Source organism: Equus asinus, chromosome 22 (genome assembly GCF_041296235.1).
Source record: "Equus asinus isolate D_3611 breed Donkey chromosome 22, EquAss-T2T_v2, whole genome shotgun sequence".
In the NCBI taxonomy this organism is placed as follows: Eukaryota; Metazoa; Chordata; class Mammalia; order Perissodactyla; family Equidae; genus Equus; species Equus asinus.
In genome coordinates this window covers 57,837,893-57,863,301 of record NC_091811.1, presented here as the reverse complement: position 1 = coordinate 57,863,301, position 25,409 = coordinate 57,837,893, and the positions used below count along the sequence as shown (strand labels likewise).

The 25,409-nt window shown below is 51.1% G+C and overlaps 4 protein-coding genes across 8 annotated transcripts; 2 read left to right on the top strand and 2 right to left on the bottom strand.

The window, feature by feature from the left end:
* Positions 1-4,372: 4,372 nt before the first annotated feature.
* Positions 4,373-9,959, top strand: MMP19 (matrix metallopeptidase 19). Of its 2 annotated transcripts, none has more exons than XM_014857247.3 (9): positions 4,373-4,618; positions 4,888-4,973; positions 5,888-6,018; positions 6,259-6,474; positions 6,956-7,201; positions 7,635-7,760; positions 8,337-8,501; positions 8,664-8,791; positions 8,971-9,959. In XM_014857247.3, the coding sequence occupies exons 1-9, from the start codon at positions 4,529-4,531 to the stop codon at positions 9,268-9,270; spliced, it is 1,488 nt and encodes a 495-aa protein (XP_014712733.2). In that variant the 5' UTR covers positions 4,373-4,528; the 3' UTR covers positions 9,271-9,959. The 2 variants fall into 2 exon arrangements, with proteins under 2 accessions (XP_014712733.2, XP_070350383.1); XM_070494282.1 differs by having other exon boundaries at positions 4,420-4,618; positions 5,409-6,018.
* A 171-nt stretch (positions 9,960-10,130) lies between these two features.
* On the bottom strand, positions 10,131-15,604 carry LOC106841306 (transmembrane protein 198-like). 2 transcript variants are annotated; one of them, XM_070494306.1, is made up of 5 exons: positions 15,467-15,604; positions 13,178-13,436; positions 11,962-12,543; positions 11,360-11,517; positions 10,131-11,238 (listed from the first exon to the last, which is right to left on the bottom strand). In XM_070494306.1, exons 2-5 carry the CDS (start codon positions 13,350-13,352, stop codon positions 11,101-11,103), a joined length of 1,053 nt encoding a protein of 350 aa, XP_070350407.1. In that variant the 5' UTR covers positions 13,353-13,436; positions 15,467-15,604; the 3' UTR covers positions 10,131-11,100. The 2 variants fall into 2 exon arrangements, with proteins under 2 accessions (XP_070350407.1, XP_014712735.1); XM_014857249.3 differs by lacking the exon at positions 15,467-15,604 and adding an exon at positions 14,452-14,669.
* Positions 15,605-15,695: 91 nt separating this feature from the next.
* DNAJC14 (DnaJ heat shock protein family (Hsp40) member C14) lies at positions 15,696-21,811 on the top strand. Its single transcript, XM_014857248.3, has 7 exons — positions 15,696-16,030; positions 16,466-17,934; positions 20,146-20,252; positions 20,463-20,582; positions 20,935-21,095; positions 21,178-21,280; positions 21,493-21,811. Exons 2-7 carry the CDS (start codon positions 16,522-16,524, stop codon positions 21,701-21,703), a joined length of 2,115 nt encoding a protein of 704 aa, XP_014712734.3. The 5' UTR covers positions 15,696-16,030; positions 16,466-16,521; the 3' UTR covers positions 21,704-21,811.
* A 204-nt stretch (positions 21,812-22,015) lies between these two features.
* ORMDL2 (ORMDL sphingolipid biosynthesis regulator 2) lies at positions 22,016-25,353 on the bottom strand. 3 transcript variants are annotated; one of them, XM_070494309.1, is made up of 5 exons: positions 25,166-25,244; positions 24,695-24,788; positions 24,077-24,251; positions 23,770-23,921; positions 22,016-23,175 (listed from the first exon to the last, which is right to left on the bottom strand). In XM_070494309.1, the coding sequence occupies exons 3-5, from the start codon at positions 24,248-24,250 to the stop codon at positions 23,040-23,042; spliced, it is 462 nt and encodes a 153-aa protein (XP_070350410.1). In that variant the 5' UTR covers position 24,251; positions 24,695-24,788; positions 25,166-25,244; the 3' UTR covers positions 22,016-23,039. The 3 variants fall into 3 exon arrangements, with proteins under 3 accessions (XP_070350410.1, XP_070350409.1, XP_014712737.2); XM_070494308.1 differs by lacking the exon at positions 24,695-24,788 and having other exon boundaries at positions 24,077-24,356; positions 25,166-25,353; XM_014857251.3 differs by lacking the exon at positions 24,695-24,788 and having other exon boundaries at positions 25,166-25,352.
* Between the last annotated feature and the right edge of the window lie 56 nt (positions 25,354-25,409).

Genomic DNA, 25,409 nt, shown 5'->3' with positions numbered 1-25,409 from the left:
TACTCTCTTTTTGCCACTGGCCACCACCATTGACCTCAGAGCAGACAGTTAATGCCCTTGTTGGTCAGTCCTTTCTGGTCTTATTGATCACGATGTCTAGTCTGGTCAATGAGCAGCCTTAATTTGTAACCAGTGATCAGCTGGATGTCTGTCCACCTGTTCTAGCTCTTTATTTCCAAAGAACTCTCAAATCTTCCCTCCCCGTGGGCTCCTAGCCTGTCAATATCTGGTTTCCTTTTTGAAAGCGGGGAGACAGTTATGATCTTGATTTTTTAGAAGGAGGCATCACTCCTGTAATAAAACACACACACACACACACACACTGAGGGGTCTTAGAAAATGGGCAACAGGCAAGCATGTCTTCCTCAGTTTTCTTTTCCTCTTTCCCATGGCAAAACTTCTTTCACAGCTGAGGAGCAGTGCTCATTACGCCAAAGCAGCATGCAGCTCAAACGCAAGTTGCACTCGCACGCCTCTGCACTTGACCCTTTAGCTCTCTCTTTCTCCCTACGTGCAGGATATACTTGTACACAGTGGCAATCCTTCCCTCATTGCCACATTAATGAATTCACTAAAAAACAAAAACAAAACCATACTGGCGAACACCCACTTTCCTTCTTAAGTAAGTTAGGGGCAAAACAGGGGGTGCAGAGGAGAACCCTCTCCCTACGTGCCTGGCCCATCAAGGGCGGCCCTCCCACCCCAACCTCCCTCTCTGCGTCGCTGGCCTGGCAGAAGCAGAGTTGGGTCCTTCCCAGGTCTCCCTCCCCCAGCTTGTCTCTACCCTCTTCCAAAGGGGAAGTCAGGGCTGAATTCCTTCCCTTGCTAACTCCCCACCAAGCCCTTTTGCCAACAAAAAAGGGAGCCAAACTTGACAGTCCCCAAACATTAGGACAGATCTGTTTCCTGGGGTCACAGAGTGAGGACAGGAGGCCAGAGTGCTCTCTCACATCCTACTTCCGTTGGGAAAAGCAATAAAGATCAGTTTGGTTTTTGTTAAGGAAAAGGCTGCCACTCCCAGAAGAAGCAAAAAATCCTTTGTGTTACCCTCATGTCCCTATCATCCCAGATGCTGAGAGAACATTAAGCTCCCTATTCTTTTACTCCCCTCCTTGTTGCAGAGGCTAGAATTTCTCCCTTCATGCGTCCCTTTGGGAATTTGCTGGGTAACGGGACCACCAGCAGAAGCCTGCAGCAATCTCCAAGGGATTCCGATGGGATAACACCTTTTTCAGTGAATTGGAGAAGAAGGGCAGATCTTGGTCTCCCCTACACTTTGACAGGAACTGAAGGATTAAAAGATTTGGGTCTAATGTTCCCCCAGCTAAGCCACTTCAGGCCAGTGCCCCAGTGGGTGCATGTTCGAGGAGCGGTAGGTGGGTCGGGGGAATGCCAGGAAGTGTTCATGATGGGGGTCCAGGAAGTTTGGGGCATCCTGGGAACAGAATGTGCTGGCCCAGGCCCTGAGCCATCCCCAAACCCCTCCCACTTCCCTGGACACTAACCAGTTCCAGCTGTGCACAATCCTGGCCATCGCTTCCCATCTGGCATCTAGGAACTCAACGAATTAAAGGAGTGTGTGTTGGGGGGTCCTCTTAAAAACAGAGGTTTCCAGGGAAACGGCTTGGCGAGAACTCATTCTCATTCAGCCAGGGAAAGTTCCCTCTCTCCTGACTCCCTCAGGGATCTGAGGGGAAAACAGGCCAGAGGCTAACACCGCATTTCTCTTGTATTTCTCTAGATCAAGAGCAGTGTCTGGGCCAGCCCTAACTTGGCTACAACTTACGTTTTTCTCACCTCTAGTTTCCAGTTTCAGGCCCCAGACTTGCCCTTTATATACCAGGGCATCCAGCCCTTCAGGCTACCCCATCTGGTAAGGGTGGCTGTCAGATGGGGTGGGTGATGGTTTAGAGATTGGCTTCTCCCAGGTTAGAGACCTCTATAAACATTTGCCCTTCACCCGTGGCTCCATAGTCCCTGATCATCAGAAAATAGTCTTAGGAGTCTGGCCCCGTGGCCAAGTGGTTAAAGTTACACACGCCATGTTGGCAGTCCAGGTTTGTGGGTTGGGATCCTGGGTGTGGATCTACTCCACACATCAGCCATGCTGTGGAGGCATTCTCACATACAAAATAGAGGAAGATTGGTCCAGATGTTAGCTTAGGGCCACTCTTCTTCAAGCCCCCCCCCCAAAAAAAAGAAAGGAGGATTGGCAACTGATGTTAGCTCAGGGCCAATCTTCCTCACCAAAGGAAAAGAAAAAGAAAATAGTCTCAGAGTCTAACCTACTCCCTCCTGCTACAGTTAAAAATTTTTTTCTTTTAAAATATTTTATTTTTCCTTTTTATCCCCAAAGCCCCCTGGTACATAGTTGTGTATTTTTGGTTGTGGGTCCTTCTAGTTGTGGCATGTGGGATGCCACCTCACCATGGCCTGATGAGCGGTGCCATGTCCACGCCCAGGATCCGAACCGGTGAAACCCTGGGCCGCTGAACTTAACCACTTGGCCATGGGGCCAGCCCCCAGTTTAAAATATTTTAATTAAAAATATTTCTATACAAACTCTTCTGCCACCTCCTGTGGGCAGAGAGGGAAACCAGTTTGCAGGAGGGGAGCAAGAAAGCCAAAGAACCCAGGAGTTCTTTCTCTCAGAAACAAGTTCTCTTTTTGGGGGCAGGGAGACCACATGTCCTAACCCTTCACACACATTTCCACTTCTCCCCCACTGAGAGATGACAAATTCAGAGGGAAAAAGAGCTGGGTCAGCCTGGCTCCTGGGATAGGGGTGATGCCATCATGGGAACAGAATTAGTCATGCCGACCTTGCACACACGCCTGCAGTGCCTGGCTCTAGTGGGTTTTGTTTGGGTGCCTGTGGACACTCTTGGGAGGGTGCAAAGATCAGAGATTGACCCTGAGGCTTTGCTGCTTTCTAGCTGTGTGACCCGAGGCAACCTACTGGAGACTCAATTTCCTTTTCTGCAACAAAGTGATGATACCAACCTGCAGGGTTGTTGCTGAGATTTAAATGAGGTGAACTATTTGGCAGCTTTTACAATTTCACTCCATTCTCTCCTGGCTCTTTAGTATCTAGAATGTGGTTCCATCCCCTAGAGTCCTCTGAGGCAGAGTGAGTGCCCACCATTCTCCTTTCCTAGTAACCACCATCTCTCTCCCCAACACACTAACAGACATTCCTAGGCATCCCGCTCCTCCCCCTTTTTTTCTTTTGCTTATATGAGGTGCCCAGGGGAGAGAATAACCTGCTAGGACATTCGTTTTACTTTACTCCTTCCCCTGCTGTCTTCCTCTCCCCCTTCCACCCTCAGCTGCTGTCCCTCCCGCATTATCCTCACGACTGCCAATCGCCTTCTCTTCCATGCCGGCCACAGTCTCCAGGGCTGAGGCTGGGCAGGCAGAGCTGGAGCTGAACTCAGAGCCACAGACAGTTTCAGGTAAATGCATCACATGTTATTAGTGGTTCTCTTCTGGGTAGAATTTACTGGTAGTTTTCATTTTCTTCCTTGTTTATTTTGGTATTTTCCAAATTTACTACAATGAGTGGTGGATAACTTTTAGTTAGAAAAAGTATCTTTAATCAGATAAAAATGACAATTTTCAACTGGCCCATGTCCTGTTCTCTAAAGAAGAGGGACTGGGGGTGGGGGAATGGAGAGAGGGAGGGAAGGGCTGAGCTGAGAAAGAGCTCTGCAGGGGGCTGAGGGGAGCTGGTTCTTAAACTCCACCATTTCCTGGGGGCATCAGCCTTGGGTGATGGCCTCAGTCATGGCTTTTGTCACTCATCAGTCAGAGGCTGTCGGTCCTCCCTTGCCTCTCACTGGCCTTTGGGACTTAGCCACCCGATCACACATTCCAGGCTCATTAAATGCTTGACATGATGACTTTTTATTAAAGCAGACACAAGCCGGCTTCAACAGATTAAAATTTCCAACTTGGTCTTGGGTGCAAAGAAACTGAGACCTCACTTGGATTCCCTCACGTGAAACCCAAACACCTAAGAAGCTTCCTACCTCTTAGCTTTTATTTAAGTTTTTCCTATCCTAGGGCACACAGGGAGACATGAAGTTTGAAGATGAGGGGTTTGCTGCCCACGGGTCCCTGGGGCACAGGAATGCCCAACTCCAGGGGATAGCCATGGTGCCTATCCCTAGTCTCTGCAGAGATTTTGCTTCTCATCCTGCCGGGATGCCCACCCCCAGGACAGCATGAAAAGTCTTCCCGTCTCCAGTGGATGACTCTGAGGGAGTGCGCTGGGGGCTCTTCTTGACTCTCACTGTCTGGCAGGGCAGAGGTTAATGGTGAACTGCAACATTTCTCTGGGCTGAGTCACCTCCCACTGCCACTCCCCCCAGTTCCCCTCCCCTGAAGTTTTATAAAGAGGACCAGAGACTAGAGAGTGAGAAGAACTGGAGGTAAGAGCCCCCCACCTAGCCCTGTTCCCCCAGGCTCCTGGACACCTCAGGGCAGAGGGCACAGACGGCCTCTGGAGCTCCTGCCTGGTGGGACCATGAGCTGGCAGCTGCTGTGGCTGGGCTTCCTACTCCCCATGACAGTGTCAGGCCGGGCCCTGGGGACCACAGGGAAGGAGGCAGCAGTGGTGAGTCCCCTGGGAAAGAGGGACACAGGCGGGGGGAGGGAGGGTTGGGAGCACGGCCTCCCCTCTGACCTTCAACTTGCCTGCCTTTCCCTTTCTTCCTCTACTCCCTGATCTATCCCTGCCCATCTCCACTCCTTCCCTTCTCCCTGAGCCCTTCCCTAAGGCTCTTCTCCCTTAGTCCTTCCCTGTCATCCCCTCCTATCCTCATGGGTCTGTTTACCCTGAGAATAACCTCCTTCCTATTCTGCTTACCCCTGCCTCCATCATAGGATTACCTGTTGAAATATGGGTACCTACAGAAGCCTCTAGAAGGACCTGATGACTTCAGCCCAGAAGATATCATGGAGGCTCTGAGGTGAGAGGTCATAAGGCACATGTCTTCAAGGTCAAGGTCGCAAGATCTTCTTTCCCTCCTCTCATCTCTTCCTCTCCCCAGGCCCACCTCTGCCTGACTCAAATCCCTGTTGGGGATCTAGGTAATGGGTGGCTCTCCTTGTCAGGGTGGTGGGGCATGGGGTGAGATGGGAATTCCAAGATGAGGAGCACAGCCATTGGATCTTCCTAGGCCCTAAGCACTCCTTTGGAGGCTCTGTCCCACACTGTATCCCAAATACTAATATTTAGTCATATCCCACATGAAGTATAATTTATATGTTAAACTATAAGTTGAGTTGGAGTTGAGTTGTTGACATGATACCTTTTGTAAACATTTAATTTGGCACTTATTTCTATTTTGAAGTTTTCTTTTCATATTTTGGATCTAATGGATCATTTTTCTTTCTGCTCTTAGATATGTTCAGAGTCCCTTGAAAAGCCACAGTGCCTGCAGTACCTGATGGATGACATTGCCCCAGAGCAGGCAGGGCTGGGAGCGGGGGGTCCAGCCAGCAGGGAGAAGGCTGAGGGAGGACAGGTCCTCAGGTGGGAGCAGTGGTGGGAGAGTCTCCAGAGCAGGGGGTTGGGACACTTCCCCAGAGCAGGAGAAGGTTAGAAATTGCAATAGAGGAAGAAGGCAAGAAGTGAGGGGAACCTTACCTGAATACAAGACTGAAGATGGGGGCATAAAGTTGGAGTATCGTCGTTTCTGCAGAACAGAAGGGAAAGTCCCGATTATAAGGACTGGATACTGGAGTGACCCCAACATCTTCAGAGATTCTGTGCCATTCTCAGCCACCACCTTGGACAGCAGGGGGCTAACGAGCTATCGCCAGTTCCCAGTCACTCCATATAGCCCTGCCCTGCTGGATCCATCCCTTTCCCTCTTTTCAGAGCTTTTCAGGAAGCATCTGAGCTGCCAGTCTCAGGTCAGCTGGATGATGCCACAAGGGTGCGCATGAGGCAGCCACGTTGTGGCCTAGAGGACCCCTTCAACCAGAGGACCCTTAAATACCTGCTGCTGGGTAAGGACTGAACCCGGGAAAGGGAGGGAGACAAAAGGGTGGCATGGCTCTGGCGTAGGGGTGGCGTCGGGACAGGGTCAGCTCAGTGTTGATGGATGCTCGCCTGGTAGTTACCTGATCATCACTTGCCTGGAGGGGTTGTTACATAGCTTTGTTGAGTGAGTCCCCAGACTCAGGGGAGTCCGCTGGGGTTGGCAGAAGGATCTGTGTTTCTAATCTCTTTTCTGGTCTGATAACTAGGTCGCTGGAGAAAGAAGCACCTGAAATTCCGCATCTTGAACCTGCCCTCCACCCTCCCAGCCCACACAGCCCGGGAAGCCCTGCTTCAAGCCTTCCAATACTGGAGCGATGTGACCCCCCTGACCTTCCAGGAGGTGCATGCTGGCTGGGCTGACATCCGCCTCTCCTTCCATGGTCGCCAAAGCCTGTACTGCTCCAAAGACTTTGATGGGCCTGGTAGGCACCAGCTGTGGGCTCCCACCTTACCGACCTAAGATTACCTCTGTCCCCTTGAGCCAGTGACTCTGGAATCTTAATGTTCAGTCTGTGCCCTATGCCTGACTGTACCTACACTCTCTAACCACCTGCTAACATTCCCTTGGGGAGCAGTTGGTCACCTCCTGGGCCTTACCAAGCCTCCCCTTTGAAGTTCATGCCTTCTTCCTTGGTTTACATCCCCTCCTGAAGGCACACCTCAAAGAGGACTGGACCAGAGAGGAGAGAGTGGCTGGGAGGTAAAGGGACAGAGTGATGGGCACCCCTGAGAGAACTTGGATGATGATAGAGGAATCTGAAAGGAGAGAGAGAGGCATCCAAGAGACAGTGAATATAGATGGGGGAATTTTAAGGGAATGGAGTAATTGGAGTTTATAACAGGCAGGGGATGTTCCAGCGTAGGAGACTCTGACCTCCCTCCTGTCACTTTGCCTTTGTCCAGGGAGGGTCCTGGCCCATGCCGACATCCCAGAGCTGGGCAGCGTCCACTTTGACGAAGACGAGCTCTGGACTGAGAGGACCTACCGGGGGGTGAACCTGCGCATCATTGCAGCACATGAACTGGGCCACGCCCTGGGGCTTGGGCACTCCCGATATACCCAGGCCCTCATGGCCCCTGTCTACGCTGGCTACCGGCCCCACTTCAAGCTGCACCCAGATGATGTGGCAGGGATCCAGGCTCTCTATGGTCAGTTTTTTCCCCTAGTGATCATGAGGGTCATTCTGACAAGCATCTCTTCAGGCTTGAAGAGACAAGTCTGATCTCCGTGGAGAGAAATGGCTTGGTTTCTTTCTCTTCCTCCTGCCCAGCTATTCAGGCTTCTTCATTTTCAGGAGCTGTTTTCTTGACACTTCCATATCTAATCTTCCTTCCAGTCCTCTCTCCCCACACACCCACTCTTGGGGATGAAGAATGAACATTCCAGCAAACCTCCTTCCCCCTTTCAAAACTAAAACACGTCTCCTGCTGGTGTCAATATGATCGCGCCTCCCATGAAGGGACACTCTCCAGAATTCCCTTCTCCTCTCTCTCTATGGGGCCTCTGAGCAGAATTTACAGAAGAGTGGGGAGGCCAGGCGCTCCGAGTTCTCTTCCTGAGCAGCATTATGTTACCTTACAGGCAAGAAGAGCCCAGGGATAGGGGATGAGGAAGAAGAGATGGAGACCTCCACTGTACCCCAAGTGCCCACAGAACCCAGTCCCATGCCAGACCCCTGCAGTGGAGAAGTGGATGCCATGATGCTGGGTGAGGCTTTCCTCTCCAGGCTGTAGGCAGGCAGTGCAGGCAGCCCGCTGACCTTGAGACCTGGACAAATAGGAGTGACATGGGACCTTAGAATGATCAATAGAAGTTAGACATCAGGCATCGGTTAGTGGCCATGGAGGAAGGCATGTGGCATGGGGAGGGAGGGTTCAGAGCCAAATTAAAGGTGGGCCAGGCAGGCATTTATCTCGGTTGCCACCTTATAAGGGCCACTAAAACACATCTGGAAATAAAGATGGACAAAAGAAATATTAACTTGAATGTCTATTACAGAAGGTCTTACATACCTGCATCGAAGGACAACTTGGACGCCACTTGGGTTGGAAGCTGGGGTCCCCAAAGGGGAGCAGATATCTGCAGGGCCTTTGTTTTGTTGAGTGGACCAGAGCTGAATAGCTCTGAACAATAAAGGGGAACACTGGGTCCTCCTTCTCTGCCCTAAATCTTCTCCTTGAATTAAAGTTGAATGAAGCTTTGAGGAATCAGCCTGCCTGAGATAGCCACAAGTCTTTATTTGATCCCTGTCTTTTTGACTTGTTGACACCCCTTTGCTCTCAGGGCCCCGTGGGAAGACCTATGCCTTCAAGGGGAATTATGTGTGGACTGTGACGGATTCAGGGCTGGGTCCCTTGTTCCAAGTGTCTGCCCTTTGGGAGGGGCTCCCAGGAAACCTGGATGCTGCTGTCTACTCTCCTCGAACACAATGGATTCACTTCTTTAAGGGTAAGGGGACTAGTTTACGGTGTGTTACCTGAGGAGGGCCTGCCATCAAAGAAGCCATAAAAGAGAGGGAGAGATGAGAAGTTTCTGACAGGGTGGAATGGAGGAACCGAAAGCTATCACCTGAGGACAGAGGTGACTTGTTCTTTCCTTACATGCTCTCAGGAAACAAGGTATGGCGCTACATTAATTTCAGGATGTCTCCTGGCTTCCCCAAGATTCTGAGTGGAGTAGAACCCAACCTGGATGCAGCTCTTTACTGGCCTCGCAACAAAAAGGTGTTCCTCTTTAAGGTATAAAGCTCAAAGCAAGGGCAAATCCCGTCTTATTAGGGGCGGGTCACCTTGGACCGAGAAGCAGACTTGCTCTTGAAGGGAGACCTTCCTCGGCTGCTGCAGCCTGGGGGTGGACCTCTGGGGGTCCCTAAGCTCTCTTCTCATCCTCCTTTTCTCCCTATCTACCCCACACTCAGGGTTCTGGGTACTGGCAGTGGGACGAGCTGGCCCGAAATGACTTGAGTCGCTACCCCAAACCAATCAAGGGGTTATTTACGGGAGTGCCAGACCAGCCCTCAGCTGCTATGAGTTGGCGAGATGGCCGTGTCTACTTCTTCAAGGACAAACAGTACTGGGGCCTCAACTGGCAGCTTCGAGTAGAGAAAGGCTATCCTAGAGATATTGCCCACAACTGGATGCACTGTCGTCCCCACACCCCAGACACGACTCCATCAGGTGGGGATACCAGTCCCTCAGCCAGAGGCACTGACCATTGAGCCACAGGAACAACTTTGGATACCACTTCCTTGACCATAGATACCTTCTTGAACACTGACCCCTCACCCGGAGACACAATCTTGGACATCACCCCCTCAGCCCCAGGCTCTACCACCCTTTCATTTCCTGGTAATGTCACCCTCCAGAGGCCCTAGACCTGAATCACATGCCTGCTCACTAGACTGCAGGCAGTGTGGCAGGGGCGTGAACCATAGACCTCAGGCCTAGAAATGTCCTAGCTCTAGCCACCACTCCTCTGTGCTCTTCCCACTCCTGGGCGGTGACTCCCTAGCTCTGGGTCAGCCCCCAACTCCATTTACTTCTTCCCCGTCCTCGAGACACTTCTGACTGAGTTATCTACTCTCTGGAGGACAGAGGGAAGGCATCAACCAGGCCATTAGCTCACAGCAGGCAACAGCTGGGAAGCCGGATGCCTGGGTCCTGTTCTCCCTAGATAAAGTGCAAGAAAATAGCATGGCCAGTAAAATGAGCAGGGGCTTTGGAATCCTTGAGAATCACATTTACTTGCTTATGACTTTGGGCAAGTTAATTAACCTCGTTGAGGCTCAGATTTCTCATTTGCAAAATGTTAATAGCAATTCTGCACAGTTGTTGCATTAAATGAAATACCACATGTGAGGTGCCTGGCACATTTGTGCTTAATAAAGCTAATTCCATGTTCAAAAGAGAGGACTGAACAGCTCTTCCTCTGGCTGTGTGTGTGTAGTTGTGTGTACAGTAGTCCAATGTGATAGAGGTACCCTTATCAGGGCTTTAGGGGACAGAGGACTTGTCAGTCTGGCTAACTTTGTTTTGAGGTGCAAAGAAAGTAACAAGCAGCAACAGTAGAGACCAGACTCCCTGGTTCAGTGTTCAACGCCATTTTATTCACATGCTCCCACATTCTTCCTCCCTCCCATCATAGCCTTGCTGCCCAGAGGAGGGATAGAGCTTCTTTCCTGCTGTCTAGGGAATCAGGGAACAGACTTTGGGCAGGAGAATCAGAGTGGGGAGAGTTAGAATGGTTAGTGGCTGGGGCAAAGTTCTGGTTGAGGAGGAGATATGTATCACTCCCAATGCGAAGCAGAGAAGGCACTTGTCTCTCACACAGCCCCAAAGACCAGGCTCCTTTGGGCAAAAGGGCAAGACTCTGGCATGCAGGTCAATGCTCTCTCCTTGGAGGAAGAAGCCAGTTTTTGGGGGAGGCAGGTGCTGAGCCAGGCACTGCCCCATGGTCTTCTTCATGTTAAGGAAAGAGAAGCATCATGGAGGACAGGACCCCCAACTGAGGTAGGAGAAGGGGCCTTGAGCCTATAAGGTCCGGGGGAAAGGCTGGCCAGGAACCCAACTACCCCCTAATGAGGGGCCTGGGGATTAAAAGGGTCCTGGCGCTCCTCTGTGCCCTTCTCCCCCCAAAAAAGCTATTAAGTGCTTTAGGAGGCTTCCCGATTTTCTATAGGTCCTACAAAAAACAAAACCCCTTATTTTACCATTATGAGGCACACTGAGGTGGGCATATAAAAGGCTATTTGGGTAAGGGCCTCCTAGGTTTGGAGGAAATTAGAGAGAGTGCTACTTTGGGACCAGGGCACCTCTGTTATTGGCCAGAGGTAGGTATTCATACTTCCATTCTTCTCCTTTCCCCACAGGATTCCTCTCTGTCTGTCCCTGAAACATATCCCTACAGGGCTGGTCTGGGTTAGAGCACAGATTCTAACCGCGATCCAAGAGGTGGGGAAGTTTGTGTGTGGGTCCTGTGGGCTCAGGCCCTGCCCACCTAGTATTCCCAGGCCCTTGCTAGGGGTGGGGGCATCAGTGGAGGTTTAGGCTCAGGTCTGGGTGGAACCAGAAGGTGTGGTGAGGGGTACAGTGGAACCACAGTCAGAATCCAGGTCCAGGACAGTGTAGGGGGCTGTTGCCTGGGTGCCTGGTCCTAGTTGGCGCTCTCGAAGGCTCTGGAGATAACTCTGGAGGGGCACGGGGCAGAGAGGGCAGAGGAAAGGGCCTGGGTCAGAGCCCCCTCCCACCCTGACCATCCCCATGTGCCCTCTACCCCATCCCCCAGAGTACCCTTCCCCTCTTACTCACTGGAGCCAGACTGTCAGCAGGGCTCCGGGCATTGTGGGGGAGCTGGCGCCGGTAGCTGCCCTCACAGAGCCCCACCCCAGGGGAGGTTCGGTGCCACTTGGCCTCTTGTTGACGGATCCGAAGGAGTTGGAGATGCCTTCGCTGGTGGCTCAAGACCACTGCTTGGGAGGGGGCGAGAGAGACTTAGGGAGGCCTCTTTAGATCTGCATCCTACCCCCAAACACACTCACACTCTGGAGAAACCCACTTGATCTCTCTGTTCCGGCTCTCTCAAGGCTCAGAGCCCCACCAGTTATTCTAAAAGAAACTCTTCTTTGGAATCCTTCTACTCTTTCCTCCCGGACTTCTCTGAGATCTTCCTTTCCTTCGATAACAGTTCCTGATAACTCTTCCCTGCTCCCTCTGACAATTTCTCTTCTCATTCTTACTCAGACCTTGGGCTCCTCCAACTCTAACTTTCTTTCAATGCCCTGCCCCATCCACCGTAGACACCTCCACCCTCCTCCCTCAAGTGTATTTTCTCCCTTCTCCTCCTCAAGTCTGGGAACTGGGGACATCACAAGGCACAGGTTAGCTGCTTCTGTCCCATGGCACTAACTCACCATTGGCGTGGGCTCCATGTTCCTCATCCATGAGCTTCCACTGGGCCAGGGCCCCAAGGGTCCCGAGGGCTGGCCAGGTCCCCAGCAAGACCCAGCTATACCAGCAGAGAGGAGGCAAGGCTGGAAGTGCCTGCAAGCGTTGGCCTAGCCGACGGCCCAGTGCCAGCCCCTCCAGGAAGTAGTCAGCACAGGCCACCAGCACTGCAGCACCCAGCAGGGCTGTGCCCAGAACTGTGAATGGACGTGGCCATCGAAGCGTGAGCAGGGCTCCCAGCAATGCCAGCCCCACCAGCCCCCCGGCCGGCACCCAGGCTGAAGGTGGCTGGTAGATGGGCTCAGTGCCTAGAAGGACCCCGGCACCCAGGGTTAGGCCTAGCAGGAGACCAGTCAGGAAGAGCCCAACACTGCGAACCAGCATGGTGACCAGGCCGCAGAGGAGTCCGATGCCTAGCGCAATGCCCGCGCTCACCTCCAGGCTCAGCTGTGTCTCTAGCACTCGTTCCTTGTGGCACAGCAGGAAGATCACCAGAGCTCCTGACAGCAGGCCCGAGAGAAACATCACTGCCTTGAAGCAGCGGTAGCCTGGGAAGGGAGGCAGGAGGCACTGAGAGACGGAAGGGGGTGTCTATTGGGATAGCTCTGATGAATTAGAAGGGAGAGGAATGGCTAACCAGAGGAGCAGAAGACAGGAGCAGCACACCCAGGGACCTCAAGGCAAGGGCAGAAAGGAATCATCTCAGGGAAGGCAGAGACTTTTCAGGAACTGTGAGGGGACGGGAGGGAAACTTAGGAGGTAAGATGGATGCATTGAGGGGAGCAAGTATAGAAAGAAGGTTTAGTCCTTCCAGAGACGGTAGATGGGAAGAAATCAGCATGGGCTGATTCAGGTTATTGGGGAAGGGTAAAGAAACCATAAGCATAGAGGATACTTTGGGAATGGAGTTTTGAGGTAGGAGGGAGGGGGAAGGCAAGTTGATAGTTGTTGGGGTATGGGGTGTGGTGGTGGTGGAGAGGGGTGGGGGGGTGTCAGAGATGGAGGGCATGGGTGTGGGAAACGGACAAGAAGAGCTGGCAAGAGCAGCATGGCTCACACTGAAGGTAGACATTCCCTGACAGAGGAGCAGAGGTGGCCCAGGAGCAATGGAGAAAGTTGGCATCATCCTTGAGGGTGACAGTCTTGGGCAGCTGCCCCCTGGAACCCTGGCCCTGCTCTCACCGAAGCAGCAGTAGATGATTCCAAAGCAGCAGCAAAGAGCACACACCAGGGCAGGTGCCAACTCAGGATTGTCCTGGGGTTCCAAGACACATCTTGGGTCTGGAGGCTCTGGGAGTTGTTGATTAAAGGACCTGGGGTCAGAGGTCATGGCCAGGGGCAGCAAGCCTTCCTCCATGGCAGAAGAGAAGATGGTCACAGAGTGGGAGGTCAGTGTCAGCTCCTCTCACCCATCCATGAATGTCTTGAGGGGGTTGGAAACCTGCAAGAGGGTAGGGAGCCGGAACTCAGGTGCCCATGTATCCGAAGAACTCTGTACCGCTACTCCTTTTGAAGAAGGGCCAATTTCAGGAGGGAGCATGGCCCTGGCAGGGTAACTGAAGAAATCTACAGGATTGGATTGAGGAGAGCCAGCTGTCTCTTTATCATCCTCTGAAACAAGGACACTAAGTAAAAGTTAAACGAAAATCTAAGGTAATGAGCTTTTGTCTGTCTCCCAGCTTTCCAGGGAGGAGTTGGAAAGTCCTAGGTCTGTGGAGGGAGGGGCCCAGGGGAACTAGTGGAACTAGGGGCTAAAGGCCCAGCAGGCTATTCCAGCTGAAAAGAAAGCGTGCCCCATCTGCTGCTGGGACTCAATACTGCTCCACTGGACTGGGAAGGGTGGGGTCAATGGAGAGGGGAGAAGGAGGAGAAAGAGGAGGGAATGAGTCACAGTGGGGTCTCTCAACAACTGCTCCAACCCCAGGGAAGGCGGAGAGGAAAAAAACCAGACACCAAAAGAGTTTGGGACAAAGACTCAAGTAGAGACAGTCACCCACACTTTGTCAGGGTTTTGAAGCTTCGGCTTCATGCAGAGATGGAGTTGCTGGGGGAAGGGGCATACAGCCACAGTCCAGCTCCCATGGCCCCTCATGAACTAAGCGGGCACCTTGCCCAGAGACATCTCACATCCTGGTAGCCTTTTGCTCCTCCCCTCAGGACACTGGTGGGATTTTTCCTACCCCTCCCTTTCCCCAGGGGTGTCAGGGCTGCCAGTGGGATTTGAATTCAGTTCCTGAAAGGAGGAGAACACCAAGGAGGGGCTGGCATTGGGGCACTGTGGGAGTCGGGTAGGGTGGATGCAGGCACCTTCCTTCAGCTGTTTTCTTTTGGACATCAAGGTCCTAACAGGCTGGAGGGTTGGCTTGGGAAATCCCTGGGGCTCCTCTCCTCAATCCGCTTGGAAGTCTGGGGACCCTAAACAAGGAGAGGTTGGGGTGGGGGTGTTAACTACTCACCACCCTGCCAGGGCTGAGGAGAGGACGGGGTAGAAGTGTTTCCCTAGACCCCCAGCTGCATCCCTGCCCGGAGGTCCTAGACGATGGGGCGGCTGTCGGGCGTGGGCACCCCCAGGGCCACTCTGTTCGTTGCCCACTAAACTCCTGCAACTTGTAGCCCAAGCCCCGTGAGCTAAATGCAACCAGATTGGGGGATGGAGGAAGGGGACAGGGTGTGTGTGTGTGGGGGGGGGGGTGACATCACGGGGCGGGCCCCTCCAACTCTTTCCCCTGTGTGTGGGGGGGACCCAGTTTGCCTACAGTTCTAGCCTGGGACGAGAGACTCCTCCAACCATAGCAGGGAAGGGTCTTGGGGGCACTGCAAGAGGTTTCGGGGAAAGATCTCTGAATACTTGGGCGATGACTCGACAATCGAAGCTCTCAAAGCCCCAACTGGGGTCCCTGCGCACCCCTAGCTCCGGCTTGGTTTCTTCCACTTCCCAGAGAATTGGAGTATTGTCTTCTGGAGAATCTGGTGGTCGGGATCGGGGACCCGGGGAAGGGGCTCTTGCTGGTCTAGGGGCGCCGGCGAGGGGTTCATGGGTGGAAAAATTTGCTGAGCAAGACGGGGTCTGGAGGGGGGACTAACAAAAGAGGGGTGTGTCGAGGAGGGGACCGACAGAGAAGGAACCCAAGCCTGGTCCGCGTGGGGGCGGGGGCGCGTGTAGACGTCGACTGAGCAGCTCGGTATGCAAATGAGATGCAAAGCAGCATGCAGATAAGTGCAGTGTTTTTTGGCATTTCTCTCCGGTCTTGAGCCCAGCGGAACTAGGCTTCCAGTCCCCCAGCCCTGCTCCGTGACGGGGCCTGGGAGCTGCGTCCAGAGGGGCAGATCTAGGCCGTGGGAGCTGCAGTTATACGGGGCAGTTCGCCAGCTGGGTCAGGCGTGGGAAGGCAGAGGGTTGCTAGGAAAGAAGGCGCAGCGCAGAAGGGCCAGGGCGGGGGCTGGCCCGAGGCGTCCTCCCCTCCACCCCACCTCCGCATGATACAAAAGGACCTCTGTCTTCGCTACAGCCAGCCGGGAAGGGATCAGGGCAGTGGCTCCTCTACGCTGCCTGGTTCTGTCTGCAAGGGAAACAAGACTGTGGCTCGGTGGCTGTCCTCTATCTTCCAGTGTCGGCAAAACCCAAGAATACAGCCAGAGGAAGCCTGAGAATCTGCCCCTAGTCCGCAGGCGCTGCTGCAGCACCCACTTGCTTCGCTTCCAGCGGTGCAGCTCGCGGTGCACCTCGCACGAGCGGAGGCCTGCGGCAGAGGGCCCTTTAAGGGGCGGGGCCAGTGCTTCTCCAGGACCGCCTCCTCTGATTTGACTCAGCGCTGGCTGATCGGGCTCGCGCCTCCGCCAACCGCTTTTTCTTTTCCTTCCCGTCTCTTCCCTGGTGACCCCGGAAGTGGAAGTATGCGTAGCTCGGCGGCCGCGGCGGGGACGGAAGACGGAAGCAGAGCGTGAGCGGGAGGCGGAGCCGGGGAAGCTGCTCTCGTAGCTCCACCTGGCCCTAGGCCCAGCTGCTCGAGGGGGAGGAGTTACCGCCGCTTTTCGGTACGTTACCTTCACCCCCTCTACCCAGCCCGAGGGTTCCCTGGTTGTCTCTCTCGGGCAACCCCCCAAGCTCCGCCCCCAGGTTTTCTTAAAGGGCCGCACGGTCCCCACCCTTTTCTGGCAGCGTGCGGCCCCCCTTTCCGGCCGTCTTTGCCTTTTTCCCAAGAGTGACCCCAGAACCACACCCTTTGTGGTACCTCTCTCTTGCCCTGATTCAGGATTATAGCTTTCTGGGGAAAGAAGAGTAAGGGGGTTTGGGGTGGGGGAGGGAAGGATCAGGGTTGTGGTTAATGTAGTATTGTCTCATTGCTAGCGGTAATGAATGCCCCAAAAGAACTTGGGAAAACAAGGGAGATGGGTGCATTAAATATATTCTCAATCTAAGATTATTTATTCCTTCTCTTGATCATCCCCACCTTGCTACCTTTGTTACAGGCATCAGAACTTACCATGATGGCTGTGACCTAAAATCCTCAGGAAGCCCCGGGGTTATGGCCCAGAAGTACCCCGGAGAAAGAGGGTTGTGTGGAGCCCACCACAGTGGTGGTGCCTCCCTCAGGACTTTAGGACCCTCTGTGGACCCTGAAATACTTTCATTCTCAGGACTCAGGGACTCAGCGGAGCCTGCTCCTAATGGTACCCGCTGCCTCACAGAGCACTCTAGTCCTAAGTACACACAGCCCCCAAACCCAGCCCACTGGTCGGATCCAAGCCATGGCCCCCCAAGGGGTCCAGGACCCCCTAAGGATGGTGAAGACCCTGATCAGAGTGAGGCATCTTCAGAAGAAGAGTCAGGAGTGGACCAGGAACTCTCAAGAGAGAATGAGGCTGGGTACCAGGCAGATGGGAACCCTTCTTTTCTTTCCATTCCATCTGCTTGCAACTGCCAGGGAACCCCTGGAATCTCTGAAGGGCCTTACTCTGAGGGAGGAGAGAGTTCTTCTAGCAACTTTTGCCACCAGTGTACCTCTCCAGCTTTGGGGGAAGATGAAGAGTTGGAAGAGGAATACGATGATGAAGAACCTCTTAAGTTCCCCAGTGATTTTTCACGTGTGTCCAGTGGAAAGAAACCTCCACCCCGGAGACAGCGGCACCGTGTTCAGGCCAAGGAGGATACTCGGGAGGGTGGACGCAGAGATCCCAGGTCCCCTGGTCGACATCGGCTGGGCCGGAAACGAAGTCAGGCAGATAAGCGCAGAGGCTTGGGATTGTGGGGAGCAGAGGAACTGTGTCAGCTTGGGCAGGCAGGCTTCTGGTGGCTGATTGAACTGCTGGTATTGGTGGGAGAGTATGTAGAAAGTTGTGGCCATCTCATCTATGCATGCAGGCAGCTGAAAGGCAGTGATCTGGACCTTTTTCGAGTCTGGGTGGGAGTCTGGGCAAGGCGGCTGGGGGGCTGGGCCCAGGTGATGTTCCAATTTCTGAGCCAGGGGTTTTGCTGTGGGGCAGGGCTGCTCACCCGTTTTCTTAGGCTACTGGGTGCTTTGCTGCTCCTGGCTCTGGCCCTCTTGTTGGGCTGTCTACAGTTGGGCTGGCGGTTTCTGGTGGGATTGGGTGACCGGTTAGGCTGGAGGGGTAAAGCCACCTGGCTCTTCTCTTGGCTGGATTCTCCCACCTTGCAACATTGCCTGGTTCTGCTGAGAGACAGCAGGCCATGGCAGCAGCTGGTGAGAATAGTTCAATGGGGTTGGCTGGAGTTGCCTTGGGTCAAGCAGAGTACTAACAGGCAGGGGAATGCACCTGTAGCTAGTGGGCGCTACTGCCAGCCTGAAGAGGAAGTGGCTCGACTCTTGACTATGGCTGGGGTTCCTGAGGATGAGCTAAACCCTTTCCATGTGTTGGGGGTTGAAGCCACAGCATCAGATGTTGAACTGAAGAAGGCTTATAGGCAGCTGGCAGTAATGGTGAGTACCTTTCCCCTCTGTTTCCTGTTCATCTTTTGTTCCCATATTTTATTTTCTCTTGCAGTTTTAGAGAGAGAATAATACAGGGAAGGCAGAGTAGAAAGTCAACCTGAGGCTGAAGAGTAACTTTAATTCTTAAGAGTCATAAAGACTTTCCCCCATGTACTATGGAATCTGACTTTCCCTTCATTTTAAGTTTAGTCATGAAATTCTTTTTCTTAATGAAAAGAAATGAACCTGGTATGTCAGGTGGTGTTGGACTCACTCACCCTGGAATATCCAGGTGAAGTCCCTCTGACTAGGGTGGAGAAGAGGCCTAGTCAGAAAGCCTGTCAGTTCCTCCCCTCTGAATAAATGAGGGTGTTTTGAACACGGGGAAATCCATCTATCTGTCCCGGGGAGGCAAGTGTGGACCTAGTGTGGGAAGGTTCAGGGAGCGTATGTGATTATTCCAGGATCAGGTGAAAGAAAACAAGCTGTCTCAAGACCAGCAACCCAGAGTGGGAAAGGGAAGGAAAGTGGAACAGAGATTATAGAGAGGCATATGCATGTGTATGTCACACATGAAAATATGGTTGCTTTTATTGATAAGAGGGTACAGGTGGGAGTTGTGACACACCATATGATTGAGGGAAATGGTTTAATACAAGCATGCAATCACATTGCTACTAGAAGTAGATATTAGGTTGCTATTTTTATATATGATTGTTACTGCTATTCCTGTACAAGTAAAACTATATTACGAATATAAGTACTGTGTATAAATTACATTGGAGGCCTATTTGACTGAGTGTTTGGAGCTGGAATGGTAAAATATCACAGTGTGCAAATTACCTGAATGGTAATTTACCAAATGGTAAATTCATTAACCATTCAAGGCACACTAAAGTACCAGGCCTGTAACTTATCAGAGGACTAATTAATGAATTTGGTGGGAAATGCATGCCCCTTGGTGGGTAGCATGGGATATTCTTAGAGTGGGGAACAACTGCTTACACTCAAATGGTTACTAATAGTAGAGCTTTTCTCACTTTCATGTCTTTTAGCACACATCCTCTCGTAGGGAATATCATTCTTACAAAAATTCTCATTTTCAACTTACTTTCTTGGAGTAGAGATGTATTTAAGTTCCCCATTCCTCAACACACCTGCCCCACACCCCAAAGTTCTCCCTTGTTCTGGGCCAGAGTATCCGTGGGCTGCTTCTTTTTTTTTTTGTGAGGAAGATTAGCCCTGAGCTAACTGCTGCCGATCCTCCTCTTTTTGCTGAGGAAGACTGGCCCTGAGCTAACACCCGTGCCCATCTTCCTCTACTTTATATGTGGGACACCTACCGCAGCATGGCTTGCCAAGTGGTGCCATGTCCACAACCTGGGATGCGAACTGGCGAACCCCGGGCCGCCGGAGCGGAACGTGTGCACTTAACTGCTGTGCCACCAGGCTGGCCCCTGTGGGCTTCTTTTGTAGAACTTCTCACTGCCCTTATTAGGCGCTACAGTGACCATGACTAAAAGGCTGTGCTATAAGCTTGGGAATGTGGGAGATTTAACAGCATTTTGTTTATCTGGCATCGGTCAGGAGACTAGCTTTATCTTTGCATTTTTGGGGAATGAGGATATTATTTGTCTTGGAGACAGGCTGAAAACTGGATAAAAAGCATGTGAGGATCATAATATGCTATTTCATTTATTTCTGGGACAGAAAGGCCAACTATTGTGGGAAGTTTTGAGTAGATATGAGAATTTCCTAGTTAGAAAAGATTGAGTTTGAGTATGTAATATCTTTGGAACTCTTACTTCATGGCTGACAAAGTTAACATCTGAGGGCTTAGTATGCATGTGCCAGGTAGGGCGACCAACCATCCGCATTTGCCTGGGATTGAGGGGTTTCCTGAGACGTGAACTTTCAGTGCTAAAACTGGGACAATCCGAGGTACACTGGAATGGTGGATCACCTTAGTGCCAGATTCTGTGCTATATACTTCACATATATTCTCATTTAATACTCCCAACAATCCATGATATATAAAATATTTTAGGTCATACAGCTAGTAAGTAACAGACCTGGGACTTGAACCCAGAGCAATTAATCATTAAGCTATACTGACTCTCTAAAAGGATGGTCAAAGAGAACCCTTTGATATGAGGTTATTTTGACCCAAGATGGGGAGAGGGTTAGAATGGATTTGTCATGAAATCTTTCTCTTGGTAGGTTCATCCTGACAAAAATCGTCATCCCCGGGCTGAGGAAGCCTTCAAGGTTTTGCGGGCAGCTTGGGACATTGTCAGTAACCCTGAAAGGCGGAAGGAATATGAAATGTAAGTTGGAGATGTGAAGTTGTCAGGTGGGGTAAATGAATAACCTTCAATAGCAGATTCCCTCGAATTGAAGATGGAGGCTCTCTGACGTGGAGAGAACTGAGGTTGCTTGTCTTTCTAGCTGACCAGGGGCCTCAAGAGGCCAATAGATCTGTCTCCCTTTGTCCCTCGCTCAATACCCTTTGACTTACAAAGCCTTTCTTCTCTCAGGAAACGAATGGCAGAGAATGAGCTGAGCCGGTCAGTGAATGAGTTTCTGTCCAAGCTGCAAGATGACCTCAAAGAGGCAATGAATACTATGATGTGCAGCCGATGCCAGGGAAAGCATAGGTATGACATAGGACAGGAATGGTGTAGCCACAGCTTAGAGATTGGGTAGCCAAACACCTTCCTTGTGAGTATTATTGGTAGTTATGGGATACACATGGTGAATAAAAAGACCCTGAGGTTTCTACTTTTGCTATATTGTCAGTAGATTTGGGATTTGAATTAGCAGTAAAAAAAAAAAAAAAAAGATATTTTTAGCTTTAAGATAGAAGGTTGAGGGCAGAGTATACATAGGCATATGTAACAATTGAGTGGAGATAATTTTAGATGTTTCATCCATATTTGTCAGTAATGATGAGACTCTGGTAATGCCCTAGGCTTGACAATTAAGAACTGTCCTTTTTTTGGGTTGCAGGAGGTTTGAAATGGACCGGGAACCTAAGAGTGCCAGATACTGTGCTGAGTGTAATAAGCTGCATCCTGCTGAGGAAGGAGACTTTTGGGCAGAGTCAAGCATGTTGGGCCTCAAGATCACCTACTTTGCGCTGATGGATGGAAAAGTGTATGACATCACAGGTAAGCTTCTGTCCTCTAGAAATATGGACTCATAAATGCTCAAAACTGTGATGTTTTGGCTGATTATTTCTCATGCTTGCAGAGTGGGCTGGATGCCAGCGTGTGGGAATCTCCCCAGATACTCACAAAGTTCCCTATCACATCTCCTTTGGTTCTCGGATTCCAGGCACCAGTGGGCGGCAGAGGTAGGTGGTATTTCTTTCAATAATCTATCTACTATTCTAGCTCTGAATATGGTTTCAGGTGACATGCTGTTTAGGACACCTAGGTGTCTTACTCTCTAAGAATTTTGGCAACTAACTCAGTAGATCTTTAACTCAGGTATAAATAGGTAACACAGGTAACCAAGTGACTCTTAATATCTCTTGCCTCATTGTTCTTTCTGTTTTCCTCTCAGAGCCACCCCAGATGCCCCTCCTGCTGACCTTCAGGATTTCTTGAGCCGGATCTTTCAAGTACCCCCCGGCCAGATGTCTAATGGGAACTTCTTTGCAGCTCCTCAGCCTGGCCCTGGGGCCACTGCAGCCGCCAAGCCCAACAGCACAGTACCCAAGGGAGAAGCCAAACCGAAGCGGCGGAAGAAAGTGAGGAGGCCCTTCCAACGTTGACACCCCTTCTCTTCTTTCCTCAAATCAATGTCAGGGAGTCAAAAGGGCTGTGTACAGCACAGGATGGAGTTTGATTTGTTTATTTTTAAATATTTAAAAAAGGGAAAATTGTAAGCTCAAATTGTTCACTCAGTACTTGTAGGAAGCCCCGGAACCACTCTCCCTCCTCCACCAGCACCCAGGAACTGAATCTTGTCTTCTGACAATACCAAAGAAATAGGGGGTGGCCAGAGCAAAGAACCGAGGGCCTGGACCTGGGCTGGACAGTATCCCCCATAGTAGTGTGGGAAATTTCCCTGGGGTCTGTATGCCTTTGTCTTGTCTTTTGCTTCTAGAGCAGATGACACTTTCCCCCTCTTTTTAAACTATCTTATTTCTTGACCCATTTCAGAAGGGAGTCCCTTCCTTTACCCCAGTATACTAGTTAAAAGACAGAACAAGAAAGCATGTAGCCCTAATTTTAGGAGATGTTTAGAGTTCAGGGAGTGGGAACTCTGAATTTTTCCTCTGACTTTTACCATTGTGGGTAATCACCCAACTTCGTGCTTGTTGCTGCAGGGATGGCCCAAACTAGTAATTTTTAAAAAGCGACTCATGCCCTCTGCCCTTGGGTGAGGGGGATGGATAAAGGGGCTCCCAGCAGCACCCTTATGATCCAAGGGTTTGTATTTTTTTAAGTTTGTTCATATTTGTATGTACATATATATTTAAAGCCAGGGGATTATCTTTCTATAAATATATAACTGGCAACCTGTATCTTCCCTCTCTTCTTTGCCCATATAGCTTGAGCCCTTTTTCTCATTTGAGTATCCTTTCCCTACTAAGTGTTAGCTGAGAGTGAAGGCCACCTCCTACTGGACCAAGGGAGAGGGGGTAAAAAAAAAAATACCTTAAACAAGTTTTGTACAGTAAGTCACTGTTCCATCTTTCTTCCTCAGTCTTATGAGGACATCTTCCTACCCTTCTGCTGACCAAATTGTAGCCATATCTGAAAAAAAATGATCTTTATTATAAGGAAAATACACAGCAAAATAGAGCTCGAAGGTGGTGGGGGTGGAAGCTATGGAAAAACTTAATCACCAAACAAGCTGCCCAAACATGGCTTCCTGCTGCAGATGAGAATGATTTGGCTCTTACCTCACCTGTCTTTCCTGATTCAAAGAAACCTGTTCCTAGCAGGGCTGGGCCCAGGGAGCTGCTTTATTCTAATCTTTTCTCTTCCTGGGAGTTTGGGAAAGGTTGTATAGTTCTCAGGCTTTCGAGATAGAGAAGACAGTATGGAGAAGGGAAGGATGTTGTAGCCCTTTGTTCCCAACGTCGTCCCCAGCCCCATCCCTCAGTATTTGTTGATGCCAAAGAGACGAACCCCGTGGAACTGGGGCAACTTAGGCAGCAGTACGCTGAGCAATGAGGCTGTGTTGATGAGGAAGTGAACAGCATCATACTTGGTGTAGAAGCTGGCCAGGAGGTAGCTGTGGAGAGAAGAAATATGTTGAGTGAAGTTGGCCTTCCCTATCCATATTCATGCCTTTCCAGTGACTTTTTCTATTTTAAATGACCAGTTTTACTGCGTGTAGTCCTAGGATATCTGAAATATTCCAGCTCCAGTAACAGTATTTACTTTGGGGTTGGGGAGATGATCAGATAGCACCTTTAACTGGTGATTTATAAGTTAGTTTGTGTGTTTTTTAACTGTTAATGACATGGGCAAATGACAGCTGAAGCAGTTTCAGCCTGTATGAGAGTGCTCTTTGCTTCCACTCCCCACAGTCAGTTTTCACAGATTTACATCAGTTCTACCTTTATTCCCTTCTTTTGGAAGTGTAAAATTACTTGGTTTTACTTGGCATTTTATCTTTTCTTAGGCCCTTCTGCATTCCCCTACCACCACGGAAGCAGCAAGGAATGCCTGAGTGCTGTCTTCTACTTTTACTACTCTCCCGAGATTTAGACCTAGTATACCACAGTATCTTCAAAGGGTCTGAGTAGTCTGCTTTTCTAAAGCTTCCCTGTGGGCCTTTATACCTGGCTCTTGGAGCATCTCCCATATCTCCCCCTGGACTCACAGTATAATAGGAGAGATGCTGAGGAATTTGCGGGAAGAGGTAAACTGGAGCCCGTAGTCCATCTGTTCCCAGTATGTCAGTAGCCGAGCCTTTCCTTGGTCAGGGGTTTCAAAGGGTGTCCCTTTCACCGTATGTAGGAAGACATACATAGCCTGGGAGGAGGGAAGGGGGCAGAAGGTAGTCCTTCAGCCAAAGAATTATGCTAAGATCCCAAAAGGAAGACATAAATCCCCAAGTAATTGACAGTTTTATTGTTTTTGGTTGGGAAAGGCCTAGGGTGAGTATAAGGGCATGGTTTAGTGCTCACCAAGTTATGGATGACGTTGGTCAGGGTCCAGACAACAGGAATGCTGAAGAAAGGGATGCTGAGTAGAACCACATGCAGCAGTCCTACCAAGATGGTGTACGCCAGCCAGATGCCCCGGCTATTCATCACTCGAGTGTTGGGGTTTACTTCGCTGTGTGCCACCCCCACATTCATCCTACCACAGTGGGGGTTCAGGCAGGAGTCCAACTCAGTTTCCTCTCACCCCCTCTTTGAGTTTGTTCCCGAAACTGTCTTCTGAATGACCAAAATCCCTTGAACTCTATTGGAATGAAAGAACTCCCCCATCATGCACAAAGGAAAAACTGAAGACTTGGGGAAAAACTTAAAAGGCAAGAGTCCTCTCTGCATTTTAGAGACACAATGGTAACTTTTACTCTGATCTTTATACTTCAACTGTAACTTGAAGGAAAAGCCTAAGCTTGGGGCACCTGCTTCAAGGAGCAAAAGAAACAGAAGTATCTCACTTTACTTTCCTGAAAAAGTTAATAAGGAATCATGAGAGGTTACATACACCCAGAATTGCAGAAGAGGGTCATAGGACACAATCAAGGAACCACTGAGGAGGGGCGCAGGGATAAAGCTACTTCTAATCCCCACCTTTTCCTCTGGGGCTTGCCCCTCCTGTGTCATCCCCTTGGCATGTAAGCAAGCAGCCAGTGTCCCAATTCCTTCTGTCGAGAAAGCCTGGGCGCTGCAAGAATTTGACCAAGGCTTTTGGATAGGAAGGGACCTGAGCTCAGTGTCGCGAGAGATGGAGCCCTAGCCCCGACTCCAGCGGCGGCTCTGGTCGTCCGAACTTGGCCCTTTAAAATCGTGCTAGCTCTAAAGTTGATGATGCCTAGTTAGGAAGCCGCTCTCGCCCGCCCCTCTCTACCTAAAATTCCCTAAACCCTAGTGCTGAACCCGCCCCGTACACCTCCCAGCTTCCCTCTCTCGTTCGTCGGCTCCCCTCAGGGGTCTCTTCAGCGCTTCTCTCGGTATTTAGTTCGCCGCCGCTCCTCGCCCCCGCCCCCTGTGCCTCCCATCGTTTTTCTCGGCGCCCCTTTCCAGTCTCCCGGCAGCCCCTACCTGCCAGCTACAGAAGCCCGTCCAGTCTGGGGCGCGGCGCTCGCTTTCACACCTGTGGTCTCCAGGAAGCAGCCGCCCTTGTCTATCTGCGCTGTCCCGATTGGTGGAGCAGAATCAGCGCTGCCGCCACCCATTGGCTGGCGGTCTCCGATGGAGACGCACAATTGGCCGCCACTTCCGTCGTTCGGAAGGTGCAGAACCCGCCCTTCTCTCTGTCCCACCTTCTGAGAGAGGTGGGGAGAGC

Excerpts from the sequence above, each read along its gene's own strand:
- MMP19 (XM_014857247.3), top strand. The coding sequence starts at position 4,529 with ATGAGCTGGCAGCTGCTGTGGCTGGGCTTCCTACTCCCCATGACAGTG. Across the intron at positions 4,974-5,887 it reads GATATCATGGAGGCTCTGAG|AGCTTTTCAGGAAGCATCTG; the intron begins GTGAGAGGTCAT and ends CCCTCTTTTCAG. Across the intron at positions 7,761-8,336 it reads AGTGGATGCCATGATGCTGG|GGCCCCGTGGGAAGACCTAT; the intron begins GTGAGGCTTTCC and ends CTTTGCTCTCAG.
- LOC106841306 (XM_070494306.1), bottom strand. The coding sequence starts at position 13,352 with ATGGAGGAAGGCTTGCTGCCCCTGGCCATGACCTCTGACCCCAGGTCC. Across the intron at positions 12,544-13,177 it reads AATCATCTACTGCTGCTTCG|GCTACCGCTGCTTCAAGGCA; the intron begins GTGAGAGCAGGG and ends CTCCCTTCCCAG. Across the intron at positions 11,239-11,359 it reads CTGCTGACAGTCTGGCTCCA|AGTTATCTCCAGAGCCTTCG; the intron begins GTGAGTAAGAGG and ends GTGCCCCTCCAG.
- DNAJC14 (XM_014857248.3), top strand. The coding sequence starts at position 16,522 with ATGGCCCAGAAGTACCCCGGAGAAAGAGGGTTGTGTGGAGCCCACCAC. Across the intron at positions 20,583-20,934 it reads CGATGCCAGGGAAAGCATAG|GAGGTTTGAAATGGACCGGG; the intron begins GTATGACATAGG and ends TTTGGGTTGCAG. Across the intron at positions 21,281-21,492 it reads GGCACCAGTGGGCGGCAGAG|AGCCACCCCAGATGCCCCTC; the intron begins GTAGGTGGTATT and ends TTTTCCTCTCAG.
- ORMDL2 (XM_014857251.3), bottom strand. The coding sequence starts at position 25,299 with ATGGGTGGCGGCAGCGCTGATTCTGCTCCACCAATCGGGACAGCGCAG. Across the intron at positions 23,922-24,076 it reads CCAACGTCATCCATAACTTG|GCTATGTATGTCTTCCTACA; the intron begins GTGAGCACTAAA and ends CCCTCCTCCCAG. Across the intron at positions 23,176-23,769 it reads AGCATCTCTCCTATTATACT|CTACCTCCTGGCCAGCTTCT; the intron begins GTGAGTCCAGGG and ends TTCTCTCCACAG.